A 16,030-nucleotide genomic window follows, 5' to 3' on the forward strand; every position below is an offset into this window, starting at 1 on the left:
TTATACAGAGTCTTGATTATAATTTTTAGGTTTAAAAATGGCTTTATCGCAAACCTCTCATTTACTGGAATCGCTGTGATCTGAAATACAAGTCACTTAATGTCTTGCAGATGCACCCAGCAACAGTATGTCTCAGCTGCGCTGCGGAGGCGGAATTAAATTTAGAATAAGAATAAAATACTTGGAAAAAAAAAAAAAGAATGTTTTTTTTTTACTTTCGAAAATAAACAAAATAAAAAAATAAAATCCCACAACTGCTTGCAATGTTATCTTGAACAGTCCGTAAGATATGAACTGCTGAAGAAGAGCTGTGATGCAGAAATGGCACAATTGTGTCAGTCATGTGCAATTAATGTGTTATTTTGTGTACCGCTGTTGCTCTGACCTTTAGACACTCTTAGTCACAGTGCGGCAGGATGGCCAGTCCTCCCTGATCTGAAACTCATTACGCTCCTGCCCACAATGTATTTCTAGGAACTCAGTAGTGAGTGCTGGAAAAACCTCATGCAGTCATTGCACTAATAATTGCAGCTGCTAATTTGGGGATCTATTCTGGCCAGTTCATAGAATAACAACTGTGTCCTATGGTAATTATGTTTTATACTGTACATTATCCGGTCACAGTGATCATTAAACATAAAAGGAAAAAGTCTTCTCAGCATATTTAAAAAGAGCAGTCAACATTATGGGGGAGATTCAAATGTTTGAAAAGTCCGTCGGGAGTCTGTTTTTTTCCTATCAAATAGACAGGAAAAAAACAGACACCCAACCGACTTTTCAAACATTTGAATTTCCCCCTATAAATCTATACTATATCCCCACCAGTCAGAGTCAGGGCACAATTTGTGGCGCATCGCCGTTTCTAGGTGTCTAAAGCTGCCTAATGGTTGAGCCAGCCCTAATATATAACATGAAATCATTTTCAATTTACTGCAGTGATGAGTGGGTTGTAATAAAAGCACAAGCTGATATTTAAGCATTTTATCTGCATAAACACATTGTACAAGAAACACTCAATGGGCCCGATTCAGGCCTGATCGTCGCTGTTGTGCGATTTCGCAAGGCGGACGATTATCGAACAACTGCGTATGCGTACAGACTGTAATGCACGCGCGAGGCTAAACTGCGAAAGAATCCAGCATCTTTTTTTTATCGCTAGGTGTATGCAAGTTCATTTAACAGGAAGCAGACGTTTGAGGGGGGTAACTGGCCGTTTTCTGGTAGTGTCAGGAAAAACGCAGGCGTGGCCAAGCGTTTTCAGGGAGGGTGTGGGACGTCAGCTCCGGCCCCGATCAGCCTAGGAGTAAGTCCTGGGCTACACACAGACTGGAAAAATCATTTGATGGTGAGTGAGTTGTGAACGGATTTGCAGCTGACCAGCGTAACGCAGAGATTTTCGCACGGCGTACGCAGACTTGCACGGGGCAGGTATTCACTCTCTTTGGCCGGCGACTACAGTATGTGATTGCAAAACCTCTGCAGGTCTGAATTAGGCCTTTTATCTTTACACAATTTTTTGCAAATGAGGTCTCCCCTCATTCCAAACATACTATACCACTGGTGGCTGCACAAACATCCCAGTCCCACTATTCTCCCACAGGGACAGGACACCCTCCCAAATCCGGCATCTTTTTCTCCTGAAATGGATGCGGCCGTCATAATGTGACTTGTGTCATTAGATACAGCCTACAACTTGTGTTACTGGGCAGCTGTGGTTGAGAGCTAATTATGCAAATTGCGTAATCAAGTACTGCCTACTTAATTTCCTGAATATGTCCCTTGAATCTTCCCACAGGATCTCTTGGGGGGGGAGTATGCCAATGGCTGCTTTACTATTGGTGCCTGACTTTCCCTATCACCTGCTACAATTGTTCTAACACCCCTCACTGATCCTAAGGGGCAGATGTATTAACATGAAGAGGGCATAAGAAAGTGATAAACCAGTGATATGTGCAAGGTGATAAAGGCACCAGCCAATCAGATCCTAACTGTTAATTTACATATTGGAGCTGATTGGCTGGTGCATTTATCACCTTGCACATATCACTGGTTTATCACTTCCTTATGCCATCTCCAGGTTAATACATCTGCCCCTAAGTTCTTTACCTCCACTTTCATGTCTCTGTATCACGCTCCCCTCACTGGACAGTGCTCTGTAACTTGCAGATGCTTTATACATGCAGGATGATAAGGAATGCTATCATTTACTAATTGGATGCCTGTACTACATGTGAATCCAATATATACCCGTCTGGAGCGCAGGGGAGGGGGGGGATCTTTTCCTGTCTCCTAGTAAATGTAAATGCTGGACATTACCCACCTGTGCTGTTTTTGCAGACCGCCATCCTATTACCTATATGGGGTTTCTCTTTCCACCAGTTTAAGTTGCGTCCAGTGCCATCCACCAGTACAAAGAAATACTGCACTTTGTCTACCTGTATCATTTTTGTAGAATACCATCCTACTACCGGGATGTAGTTATGTGACCGGCGAGCTCACAATACCGACATCTGCATCTGACTCCTCAAAATCCTGAGTCGGCATGTCGACTAACAGGGACTATTCCCACTCGCGGGTGTCCACGACACCCATAGATTGGGAATAGAACCTATTGCGCCACGAGCCCGCAGCGTGGTGAGCCTGCATGGGGGTTTAGTTGCGCTCGCGCCCCCCCCCCAATCCCATTCTAAACCCCGGGATCCTGGCGTCGGTATGGATTCCAAATGCCGGTCACTGCTACCAGCACGATTGGAAAAATGGTTAGCATTACTGCCTCACGGCACTGAGGTCTTGGGTTCAATTCCCACCATGGCCCTAACTGTGTGGAGTTTGTATATTCTCCTGATACTTGCGTGGGATTCCACTGGGTACTTCGGCTCCCTCCCACAAACCAAAAATATACTGGTAGGTCAGTTGGTTCCCAACAAAAAAACTAGTGTGTGTTTGTGTAGCAGTAGGGAATAAAGACTTAAAAAGCTCCACTGGGGCAGGGACTGATGTGAATGGGCAAATATTCTCTGTAAAGCACTGCGGAATATGTGTGCGCTATATTTATATATATATATATATATATATATATATATATACATATACACACACACACACACACACACACACACACACGTTGAGTATCCCTTATCCAAAATCCCACAATTTTGGGTCCCCTACTGAGATAATGACATATATATTATGTGTACATATAGACATATTGGGGGAGATTCAGATGTTTGAAAAGTCAGTTGGGAGTCTTTTTTTCCCTGTCTATTAGATAGGAAAAAACAGACTCTCAACTGACTTTTCAAACATTTGAATCTCCCCCATAATATAGATATGTAGTATAATATATACTGTATGTGCCATTATCCCAGTAGGGATACTCAATATATATATATATATATATATATATATATATATATATATATATATATATATATACACACACACACAGGTTGAGTATCCCTTATCCAAAATGCTTGGGACCGGAAGAATTTTGGATTTCGGATTTTTCCGTATTTTGGAATAATTGCATACCATAATGAGATATCATGGCGATGGGACCCAAGTCTAAGCACAGAATGCATTTATGTTTCATATACACCTTATACACACAGCCTGAAGGTCATTTTAGCCAATATTTTTAATAACTTTGTGCATTAAACAAAGTGTGTGTACATTCACACAATTAATTTATGTTTCATATACACCTTATACACACATCTTGAAGGTCATTTAATACAATATTTTTAATAACTTTGTGTATTAAACAAAGTTTGTGTACATTGAGCCATCAGAAAACAAAGGTTTCACTATCTCACTCTCACTAAAAAAAATTCCGTAATTCGGAATATTCCGTATTTCGGAATATTTGGATATGGGATACTCAACCTGTATATGTATGTATATATATATATATATATATATATATATATATATATATGTTAATAAGAAATTACCCACATCTGTTACTCCATCAGTTTCATGCGCCATCTCTCAGTACTTGTGGGAAATTATAACAGTTTGCTGGCCTGAATGTCTTTTTTTGAAACTGCCCAATTAAACCTATTTAGCGCTGCTTCTCCTGTCTGTTTACTGCTTCAAATGTCATCTCCTACTACTAGGGATAACTGGTCTTTTACCACCTATATTACAGTATTTTTATAAGCTGCCCTCCTACGTCCCTTTCATTTGCATCCACTGCCCACCTACTCTCAGACACTGATTTTTATGTCCACTGTTTCCCACTCTCAGACACTGATTTTTACGTCCCTTTCATTTGCGTCCACTGTTTCCCACTCTCAGACACTGATTTTTACGTCCCATTCATTTGCGTCCACTGTTTCCCACTCTCAGACACTGATTTTTACTTCCGGTTATTTGCGTCCACTGCCCTCCTACTCTCAGACACTGATTTTTATGTCCCTTTCATTTGCGTCCACTGCCCTGCTACTCTCCGACACTGATTTTTACTTCCGGTCATTTGCGTCCACTGTTTCCCACTCTCAGACACTGATTTTTACTTCCGGTCATTTACGTCCTCTGCCCTCCTACTCTCAGACACTGATTTTTATGTCCCTTTCATTTGCGTCCACTGCCCTGCTACTCTCCGACACTGATTTTTACTTCCGGTTATTTGCGTCCACTGCCCTGCTACTCTCCGACACTGATTTTTACTTCCGGTCATTTGCGTCCACTGTTTCCCACTCTCAGACACTGATTTTCACTTCCGGTCATTTGTGTCCTCTGCCCTCCTACTCTCAGACACTGATTTTTACTTCCGGTCATTTGCGTCCTGTGCCCTCCTACTCTCAGACACTGATTTTTACGTCACTTTCATTTGCGTCCACTGCCCTGCTACTCTCAGACACTGATTTTTACGTCCCTTTCATTTGCGTCCACTGCCCTGCTACTCTCAGACACTGATTTTTACTTCCGGTCATTTGCGTCCTCTGCCCTCCTACTCTCAGACACTGATTTTTACGTCACTTTCATTTGCGTCCACTGCCCTGCTACTCTCAGACACTGATTTTTACGTCCCTTTCATTTGCGTCCACTGCCCTGCTACTCTCCGAAACTCATTTTTACTTCCGGTCATTTGCGTCCACTGTTTCCCACTCTCAGACACTGATTTTTACTTCCGGTCATTTGCGTCCTCTGCCCTCCTACTCTCAGACACTGATTTTTACGTCCCTTTCATTTGCGTCCACTGCCCTGCTACTCTCCGACACTGATTTTTACTTCCGTTTCATTTGCGTCCACTGCCCTACTACTCTCCGACACTGATTTTTACGTCCCTTTCATTTGTGTCCACTGCCCTACCGATAACAGACAGACACAACACTGGCATGAAGCTAAATATTTGGATTATTAAACAGGCAAAGAAAAACACCAAACCTCCAAAACAAGGGCAAAGAGAGTAATCAGTGGAGTTAGCTCGTTTTACATTAACAATCTATTTAATACTGGGTGCAGGTAACATTTAAGCCCGCAGCAGCCTTAGGCCACTCATAATGCTAATTGTGAGGACATTATAAATTAGTGACCGCAAACTAAAGAGATAATAATGTAGGGAACAAAAAAATGTTGTTGTTTTATCTACCATAAGCTAAAACAGAACAGCATGGTTTTAGCCAAACCCAACCACTAGAATGGTTTCAGACCAAAAACACAGGGCCCATCTCTGAGATACTGTTACAGCAGTGGTTCTCAATTTTTTTTTAATCACGGCGCCCTAGAGAATCACTATTTTTTTTACAGCACCCCTAGGCCAAGATTCTGATTGATAAATTTAGAAAGAAATATTAAATTAAGTAAATTGTGTTTATATGTCATCCTTAGGGTCAGTTGTGTGGTGAGGGACAGGACTTGCTTCGGTTTGTCCACATGTTTTATGATTGTCAGCCACCAGCGCTGGTTTTGCCTATTACATTGACCATAAATACTTTGAATTGGTCCTGGACCACCAACCCAAGGCACCCCTGCAAGTACCCCGATGCACCCCAAGGTGCCACAGCACACAGGGGCACGTTTACTAAGCAGTGGAGAAGTGAGCCAGTGGAGAAATTTCCTCATCAACCAATCAGCAGCTCTGTATAATTTTATAGTATGCAAATTATAGATGTTACTTCAGTGCTGATTGATTGATGGGGAAATTTCTCCACTGGCTCACTTCTCCGCTCTTATCACTGCTTAGTAAATGTACCCCACAGTTTGAGAACCACTGTGTTACGACATTTTTTGCAGGTACTGTAAAGAATAGGTACAGTATAATTGAGTCCTGCTAGAGGGATACTTAAACATGGTAGAATTAGAAACGTGCAAAATGGGATTTACTTGGATCACATCTTATTGGGTGGTCTTCAGTTTGCCGGCTGTTGGGATCCCAGCGCACAGTATACCGGCGCCGGAATCCCGAGATCCAGCATACCGACACCTTTTCTCCCTTTTGAGGGTCCACGACACCCCTGGTGGGAGAATAGATAGCGTGGCGCGCGTAGGGGCTCATTTGCGCTCGCCCAGCTGTCGGTATGCCGGCGGTTGGGATTCCGGCGCCGGTATGCTGGCTGCCGGGAGCCCGGCCGCCGGCATACCACACTATACCCCATCTTATTGGCTATCTGGCTGTCACATGTTTTGGATAGCCAATAAGAAAAACTCAGATAAATCCAAACTTGCGTTAATTTGGCGTTAAGAACCGTGTAACTCGGAACCCGCACATCTCTGGGTGGAATAGACTTCTGTACAGAAGACCATTAGATCACGCAGAGAAAAAGAAGACCTATAAAATACTACTGACTGAAACCTATGATGGACAGTATTCCGAATCTTATAGAGGTTTACTATTTTATAAACAATTATTAATCACTGGATTTGGCCACACCCCCCTATGTACCCGGGCCCACGGCAGCTCTCGGCGGCCCTGGATGTGATAAACCACAAGTACATTATCAACACAAAAATGTCATCACACCAAGACAAATGTTCATGTTACACAATTTATGGATCCACAGTAAGAGTATAAAGTGGTGATAGTCAAGCTGATACACCTCAGGGGGCACTATGCTTATAATGGGCCGCACATTAACTTTAATCTCCGAAATAAATGAATTCATATGTTTAAAGAAAGAGCACATCTGACATCAGCGCAGGAAGGAGCTGTGATCTGCAAGTGGGGTAATGATGGACTGCCAGCAGGACAATAGCGTGCAATGATAAATATCACCATCCCTGAGTCCAAACCATGTATCGGCTGCCGGACACCATCCTGATACTTACAGAAGCTCAGCTGCCGACTCTCACAGAATTCTGCATATTGCGCCGAGTCCATGTTCCGTGTCTGTTTGTCAGCTCTCTGCACGGAAGACAAGAGACACAGACAGTTCAAAGATACAGTATTATCTAGCTACAGTACCCTGCACTGTAACCACTGTCATTGATGGAGGATCAGTGTCGGCAACATACGGTGAAAATACCTCTCAATTAAAATACTTTTCCATTCTTCGAGGTTAATTATAGAGTCCAGATTGGTGCTTTCATGTGTTTATCAAGTACGAAGTTCACCAACTCTAAAAAAGTAGCGCAGCACTCAGCATTCATCTTAATTCATTACGGTCACAGCGTTTCATGTACTACAGTGCATATCATAAGGGAACAATGGACACTTACATGGATGCGCTCTGTCTGCGCTATATGGTAATTGGGTGAGTGCTGTATAATATGCTGACTGGATGGGGCTGCATGCCATGCCGATTGGCTGGGAGCTGTATTACATGCGGTTTGGTTGGGAGCTGTATTACATGCTGATTGGCTGGGAGCTGTATTACATGCCGAGGCTGTGTTACATAATGATCTGTTTGGAGCTATATTACATGGTCACTGGCTGGGTCCGTATGACATATTATATGATCATTGGCAATGTGAAGTATTCTATGCTGATTGGCTGGGAACTGCAAAGGCGTAACTCCCAGAGGCAATGGAGACATCTGCCTCCGGGCTCCAAGCCCTAAAGGGGCACCTGCATGTACAGCAGCACCGTGCAGTTTATAGCGGGATCCAAGTATGACCGCTGCTATTCCAATGGAGCTTTGCAGCACACCCGCTGCTGCCGCCGAGTTAATTGTCTCTGTCCCAAGAGCCCAGATAACACCTGCAATAGGGGACAGGGCGGCTCCCCTGGTACTGCTTATCCTGCGCTGCAGTGAGTGATGGTACATGCGACACTGCTGCTGGACTGTGAGATGGGACCCGCCAGTGAATGCTGATTCTGCATGCTGCAGATGGCTGAAGCTCATGAGTCTGACCCTGACCCACAGACCATTGTCATACAGCATAGCTGGAGCTCTGCAAAGTCACTGTGGGCTTCAGTCCCTGTAGACTGCCTGAGAGTGCTATATTATATAATTCTATATAAAGTCATGTGTGTGTGTGTGTGTGTATATATATAAAATAAGAATTTACTTACCGATAATTCTATTTCTCATAGTCCGTAGTGGATGCTGGGGACTCCGAAAGGACCATGGGGAATAGCGGCTCCGCAGGAGACTGGGCACATCTAAAGAAAGCTTTAGGACTATCTGGTGTGCACTGGCTCCTCCCCCTATGACCCTCCTCCAAGCCTCAGTTAGGAACTGTGCCCGGACGAGCGTACACAATAAGGAAGGATCTTGAATCCCGGGTAAGACTCTTACCAGCCACACCAATCACACCGTACAACTTGTTAACTGAACCCAGTTAACAGCATGATAACAGAAGGATATACAATAGAGAAGAAAAAAGGCTGCGCTATTTTGATGAACTGACAATATAGTCCTCTGTATATAATTAATACAATTTATTAAAAGATATATAATATCACTGTGCTTTTTGTGATAATTAGATCATAAAATGCATGCAACATAAACAAAATAGATAAAACCATACAATATGGATGATAGTATTGAAAAAAGGGTTACCCAAATGATCAGAGCTGTGAGTATATTTTAGTGGAAGAGTCCGTTCCAGATAGTTCCCCCAAGTAATTCTGTATCCGGTGTATATATTCGGTGAGAGGTAAGCAGTGTCCCGTAAAGTGACAGTGTCCGCTAGAGGAATTGGTGCTCCAAGATCTTGAATGGCGAGCTCCTCATGCAATGCGGAAAATTGAAGCAATCGGTCCAATCTGCTATTTGTGTCCTCCGACTTTGTGTCACAATCCGGAATTAGGAAGGGGGATGGTTCGGTCTTCCTGTAGATAGTCGTCAGCTCTGGGTCCCTTGTTAACCTAACGCGTTTCGCTGCTAGCTGAACGCAGCGAAACGCGTTAGGTTAACAAGGGACCCAGAGCTGACGACTATCTACAGGAAGACCGAACCATCCCCCTTCCTAATTCCGGATTGTGACACAAAGTCGGAGGACACAAATAGCAGATTGGACCGATTGCTTCAATTTTCCGCATTGCATGAGGAGCTCGCCATTCAAGATCTTGGAGCACCAATTCCTCTAGCGGACACTGTCACTTTACGGGACACTGCTTACCTCTCACCGAATATATACACCGGATACAGAATTACTTGGGGGAACTATCTGGAACGGACTCTTCCACTAAAATATACTCACAGCTCTGATCATTTGGGTAACCCTTTTTTCAATACTATCATCCATATTGTATGGTTTTATCTATTTTGTTTATGTTGCATGCATTTTATGATCTAATTATCACAAAAAGCACAGTGATATTATATATCTTTTAATAAATTGTATTAATTATATACAGAGGACTATATTGTCAGTTCATCAAAATAGCGCAGCCTTTTTTCTTCTCTATTGTATATCCATTTGTGGGGGTGACTCCCCGTATCTAGGCAGCAGCTTGGTGAAACACCTTGTCCCCTGAGCGCCCGAATACCCTTGGGTAACCACTCTTCACATGATAACAGAAGGAGCCTCTGAAAAGATGGCTCACAACAACAAAAAACCCGATTTTTGTAACAATAACTATGTACAAGTAATGCAGACAATCCGCACTTGGGATGGACGCCCAGCATCCACTACGGACTATGAGAAATAGAATTATCGGTAAGTAAATTCTTATTTTCTCTAACGTCCTAGTGGATGCTGTGGACTCCGAAAGGACCATGGGGATTATACCAAAGCTCCCAAACGGGCGGGAGAGTGCGGATGACTCTGCAGCACCGAATGAGAGAACTCCAGGTCCTCCTCAGCCAGGGTATCAAATTTGTAGAATTTAGCAAACGTGTTTGCCCCTGACCAAGTAGCAGCTCGGCAAAGTTGTAAAGCCGAGACCCCTCGGGCAGCCGCCCAAGATGAGCCCACTTTCCGTGTGGAATGGGCTTTTACAGATTTTGGCTGTGGCAGGCCTGCCACAGAATGTGCAAGCTGAATTGTACTACAAATCCAACGAGCAATCGTCTGCTTAGAAGCAGGAGCACCCAGCTTGTTGGGTGCATACAGGATAAACAGCGAGTCAGATTTTCTGACTCCAGCCGTCCTGGAAACATATATTTTCAGGGCCCTGACTACGTCCAGCAACTTGGAATCCTCCAAGTCCCTAGTAGCCGCAGGCACCACAAATAGGTTGGTTCAGGTGAAACGCTGAACCCACCTTAGGGAGAAACTGAGGACGAGTCCTCAATTTCGCCCTGTCCGAATGGAACATCAGATAAGGGCTTTTTCAGGATAAAGCCGCCAATTCTGACATGCGCCTGGCCCAGGCCAGGGCCAACAGCATGACCACTTTCCATGTGAGATATTGTAACTCCACAGATTTAAGTGGTTCAACCAATGTGACTTTTGGAACCCAAAACTACATTGAGATCCCAAAGTGCCACTGGATGCACAAAAGGAGGCTGTATATGCAGTACCCCTTTTACAAACGTCTGAACTTCAGGGACTGAAGCTAGTTCTTTTTGGAAGAAAATTGACAGGGCCGAAATTTGAACCTTAATGGACCCCAATTTCAGGCCCATAGACACTCCTGTTTGCAGGAAATGTAGGAATCGACCCAGTTGAATTTCCACCGTCGGGCCTTACTGGCCTCGCACCACGCAACATATTTTCGCCAATTGCGGTGATAATGTTTTTGCGGTTACATCCTTCCTGGCTTTGATCAGGATAGGGATGACTTCATCCGGAATGCCCTTTTTCCTTCAGGATCCGGCGTTCAACCGCTATGCCGTCAAACGCAGCCGCGGTAAGTCTTGGAACAGACAGGGTCCTTGCTGGAGCAGGTCCCTTCTTAGAGGTAGAGGCCACGGATCCTCCGTGAGCATCTCTTGAAGTTCCGGTTACCAAGTCCTACTTGGCCAATCCGGAGCCACGAATATAGTGCTTACTCCTCACCATCTTATCAATCTCAGTACCTTGGGTATTAGAGGCAGAGGAGGGAACACATACCGTGACTGGTACACCCACGGTGTTACCAGAGCGTCTACAGCTATTGCCTGAGGGTCCCTGGACCTGGCGCAATACCTGTCGAGTTTTTCCCAACGGTTTATAATCATGTGGAAGACTTCTGGGTGAAGTCCCCACTCTCCCGGGTGGAGGTCGTCGGAATGAATACTGCTGACAGTGCTATCCCATGATTTTCCACCCAGCGAAGAATCCTTGCAGCTTCTGCCATTGCCCTCCTGCTTCTTGTGCCACCCTGTCTGTTTACGTGGGTGACTGCCGTGATGTTGTCCGACTGGATCAACACCGGCTGACCTTGAAGCAGAGGTCTTGCTAAGCTTAGAGCATTGTAAATGTCCCTTAGCTTCAGGATATTTATGTGAAATGATGTCTCCAGGCTTGACCATAAGTCCTGGATATTCCTTCCCTGTGTGACTGCTCTCCAGCCTCGCAGGCTGGCATCCGTGGTTACCAGGACCCAGTCTTGAATGCCGAATCTGCGGCCCTCTAGAAGATGAGCACTCTGCAACCACCACAGGAGGGACACCCTTGTCCTTGGTGACAGGGTTATCCGCTGATGCATCTGAAGATGCGACCCGGACCATTTGTCCAGCAGGTCCCACTGGAAAGTTCTTGCGTGGAATCTGCCGAATGGGATTGCTTCGTAGGAAGCCACCATTTTACCCAGAACCCTTGTGCATTGATGCACTGAGACTTGGCTCGGTTTTAGGAGGTTCCTGACTAGCTCGGATAACTCCCTGGCTTTCTCCTCCGGGAGAAACACCTTTTTCTGGACTGTGTCCAGGATCATCCCTAGGAACAGAAGACAAGTCGTCGGAACCAGCTGCGATTTTGGAATATTGAGAATCCAACCGTGCTGCAGCAACACTACCTGAGATAGTGCTACACCGACCTCCAACTGTTCCCTGGATCTTACCCTTATCAGGGAATTGTTCAAGTAAGGGATAACTAAAATTCCCTTCCTTTGAAGGCATATCATCATTTCGGCCATTACCTTGGTAAAGACCCGGGGTGCCGTGGACCATCCATACGGCAGCGTCTGAACTGATAGTGACAGTTCTGTACCATAAACCTGAGGTACCCTTGGTGAGAAGGGTAAATTTGGACATGAAGGTAAGCATCCTCGATGTCCCGAGACATCATGTAGTCCCCTTCTTCCAGGTTCGCAATCACTGCTCTGAGTGACTCAATCTTGAATTTGAACCTCTGTATGTAAGTGTTCAAAGATTTTAGATTTAGAATCGGTCTCACCGAGCCGTCCGGCTTCGGTACCACAACAGTGTGGAATAATACCCCGTTCCCTGGGGTATATTGATTATCACCTGCTGGGAATACAGCTTGTGAATGGCTTCCAAAACTGTCTCCCTGTCAGAAGGAGACATCGGTAAAGCCGACTTTAGGAAACGGCGAGGGGGAGATGTCTCGAATTCTAATTTGTACCCCTGAGATATCACCTGAAGGATCCAGGGGTCTACTTGCGAGTGAGCCCACTGCGCGCTGAAATGCATTGAGACGGGCCCCCCCACCGTGCCTGATTCTGCTTGTAAAGCCCCAGCGTATACTGAGGGCTTGGCAGAGGCGGGAGAGGGTTTCTGTTCCTGGGAACTGGCTGATTTCTGCAGCCTTTTTCCTCTCCCTCTGTCACGGGGCAGAAATGAGGAACCTTTTGCCCGCTTATCCACGAAAAGACTGCGCCTGATAATACGGCGTCTTCTCATGTTGAGAGGCGACCTGGGGTACAAACGTGTATTTCCCAGCTGTTGCCGTGGCCACCAGGTCTGAAAGACCGACCCCAAATAACTCCTCCCCTTAATAAGGCAATACTTCCAAATGCCGTTTGGAATACGCATCACCTGACCACTGACGTGTCCATAACCCTCTACTGGTAGAAATGGACAACGCACTTAGACTTGATGCCAGTCGGCAAATATTCCGCTGTGCATCACGCATATATAGAAATGCATCTTTCAAATGCTCTATAGGCAAAAATATACTGTCCCTATCTAGGGTATCAATATTTTCAGTCAGGGAATCCGACCACGCCAACCCAGCACTGCACATCCAGACTGAGGCGATTGCTGGTCGCAGTTTAACACCAGTATGTGTGTAAATACATTTTAGGATACCCTCCTGCTTTCTATCAGCAGGATTCTTAAGGGCGGCCATCTCAGGAGAGGATAGAGCCCTTACCAGCGTGTGAGCGCTTTATCCACCCTAGGGGGTGTTTCCCAACGCACCCTAACCTCTGGCGGGAAAGGATATAATGCCAATAACATTTTAGAAATTGTTATCGGGGGAAACCCACGCATCATCACACACCTCCTTTAATTTCTCAGATTTAGGAAAACTACAGGTAGTTTTTCCTCACCGAACATAATACCTCTTTTTTTTGGTGGTACTCGTATTATCAGAAATGTGTAAAACATTTTTCATTGCCTCAATCATGTAATGTGTGGCCCTACTGGAAGTCACAATTGTCTATTCACCGTCGACACTGGAGTCAGTATCCGTGTCGGCGTCTATATCTGCCATCTGAGGTAACGGGCGCTTTATAGCCCTTGACGGCCTATGAGACGTCTGGACAGGCACAAGCTGAGTAGCCGGCTGTCTCATGTCAACCACTGTCTTTTATACAGAGCTGACACTGTCACGTAATTTCTTCCAACAGTTCATCCACTCAGGTGTCGACCTCCTAGGGGGTGACATCACTATTACAGGCAATCTGCTCTGTCTCCACATAATTTTTCTCCTCATACATGTCGACACAAAAGTACCGACATACAGCACACACACAGGGAATGCTCTGATAGAGGACAGGACCCCACTAGCCCTTTGGGGAGACAGAGGGAGAGTTTGCCAGCACACACCAGAGCGCTATATATATACAGGGATAACCTTATATAAGTGTTTTTCCCCTTATAGCTGCTGTATAGTTAATACTGCGCCTAATTTGTGCCCCCCTCTCTTTTTTAACCCTTTCTGTAGTGTAGTGACTGCAGGGGAGAGCCAGGGAGCTTCCCTCCAACGGAGCTGTGAGGGAAAATGGCGCCAGTGTGCTGAGGAGATAGGCTCCGCCCCCTTATCGGCGGCCTTATCTCCCGTTTTTTTATGTATTTTGGCAGGGGTTAAATGCATCCATATAGCCCAGGAGCTATATGTGATGCATTTTTTGCCATCCAAGGTGTTTATTATTGCGTCTCAGGGCGCCCCCCCCAGCGCCCTGCACCCTCAGTGACCGGAGTGTGAAGTGTGCTGAGAGCAATGGCGCACAGCTGCAGTGCTGTGCGCTACCTTGTTGAAGACAGGACGTCTTCTGCCGCCGATTTTCCGGACCTCTTCTGCCTTCTGGCTTTGTAAGGGGGCCGGCGGCGCGGCTCTGGGACCCATCCAAGCTGGGCCTGTGATCGTCCCTCTGGAGCTAATGTCCAGTAGCCTAAGAAGCCCAATCCACTCTGCACGCAGGTGAGTTCGCTTCTTCTCCCCTTAGTCCCTCGATGCAGTGAGCCTGTTGCCAGCAGGTCTCACTGAAAATAAAAAACCTAAACTAAAACTTTCACTAAGAAGCTCAGGAGAGCCCCTAGTGTGCACCCTTCTCGTTCGGGCACAGAGATCTAACTGAGGCTTGGAGGAGGGTCATAGGGGGAGGAGCCAGTGCACACCAGATAGTCCTAAAGCTTTCTTTAGATGTGCCCAGTCTCCTGCGGAGCCGCTATTCCCCATGGTCCTTTCGGAGTCCCCAGCATCCACTAGGACGTTAGAGAAATATATATATATATAGACTCTTCTTCCAAACAGCAGCGGCACTCAAGGGATTTGTAAATCAAGCAAAAACTGTATTTCACAAAGAATAAATTCCCAACGTTTCGGGGCTCACACGCCCCTTTGTCAAGGTGAATAACGTTATTCACCTTGACAAAGGGGCGTGTGAGCCCCGAAACGTTGGGAATTTATTCTTTGTGAAATACAGTTTTTGCTTGATTTACAAATCCCTTGAGTGCCGCTGCTGTTTGGAAGAAGAGTCTATTACATTTATTCCAGAGGGCACCGGGGTCCAGTGTTCCAAAGGGAGGAGTGCCGGTCCATCAACGTATATATATATATATATATATATATATATATATATATATATAGATATACACATACAGTGGGGCAAAAAAGTATTTGGACAGCCACCGATTGTGCGAGTTGACCCACTTAAAAAGATGAGAGAGGTCTGTAATTTCCATCATAGGTACACTTCAACTGTGAGAGACATAATCTGTAAAAACAAAAACAAACAAAAAAAGAAAAACAGTAAATCACATTGTATGATTTTTAAACAATTTACTTGTATATTCTTGTGGAAAATAAATATTTGGACACCTACCAAGCAGCAAGATTTCTGGCTCTCACAGACCTGTTACTTTTTCTTTAAGAAGCTCTTCTATCCTCTACTCGTTACCTGTATTAATGGCACCTGTTTGAACTGGTTATCTGTATAAAAGACACCTGTCCTCACCCTCAAACAATCAGACTGCTACCTCTCCACCATGGCCAAGACCAGATAGCTGTCTAAGGACACCAGGGACAAAATTGTAGAGCTGCACAAGGCTGGGATGAGCAACTGGACAATAGGCAAGCAGCTTGG

At 45.2% G+C, this 16,030-nt stretch overlaps 1 protein-coding gene across 4 annotated transcripts in view; it reads right to left on the minus strand.

Annotated features, from left to right (window-relative positions):
- Positions 1-16,030, minus strand: part of SUPT3H (SPT3 homolog, SAGA and STAGA complex component) — a 476,044-nt gene that overhangs the window by 170,979 nt on the left and 289,035 nt on the right. For all 4 annotated transcript variants that reach the window (XM_063915212.1, XM_063915210.1, XM_063915213.1 and 1 more), the window contains one exon: positions 7,273-7,348. In XM_063915212.1, the coding sequence (XP_063771282.1) occupies positions 7,273-7,348 (76 nt within the window). The remainder of the gene's footprint in view (positions 1-7,272; positions 7,349-16,030) is intronic.

The sequence above is a fragment of the Pseudophryne corroboree genome, chromosome 4 (assembly GCF_028390025.1).
Source record: "Pseudophryne corroboree isolate aPseCor3 chromosome 4, aPseCor3.hap2, whole genome shotgun sequence".
In the NCBI taxonomy this organism is placed as follows: Eukaryota; Metazoa; Chordata; class Amphibia; order Anura; family Myobatrachidae; genus Pseudophryne; species Pseudophryne corroboree.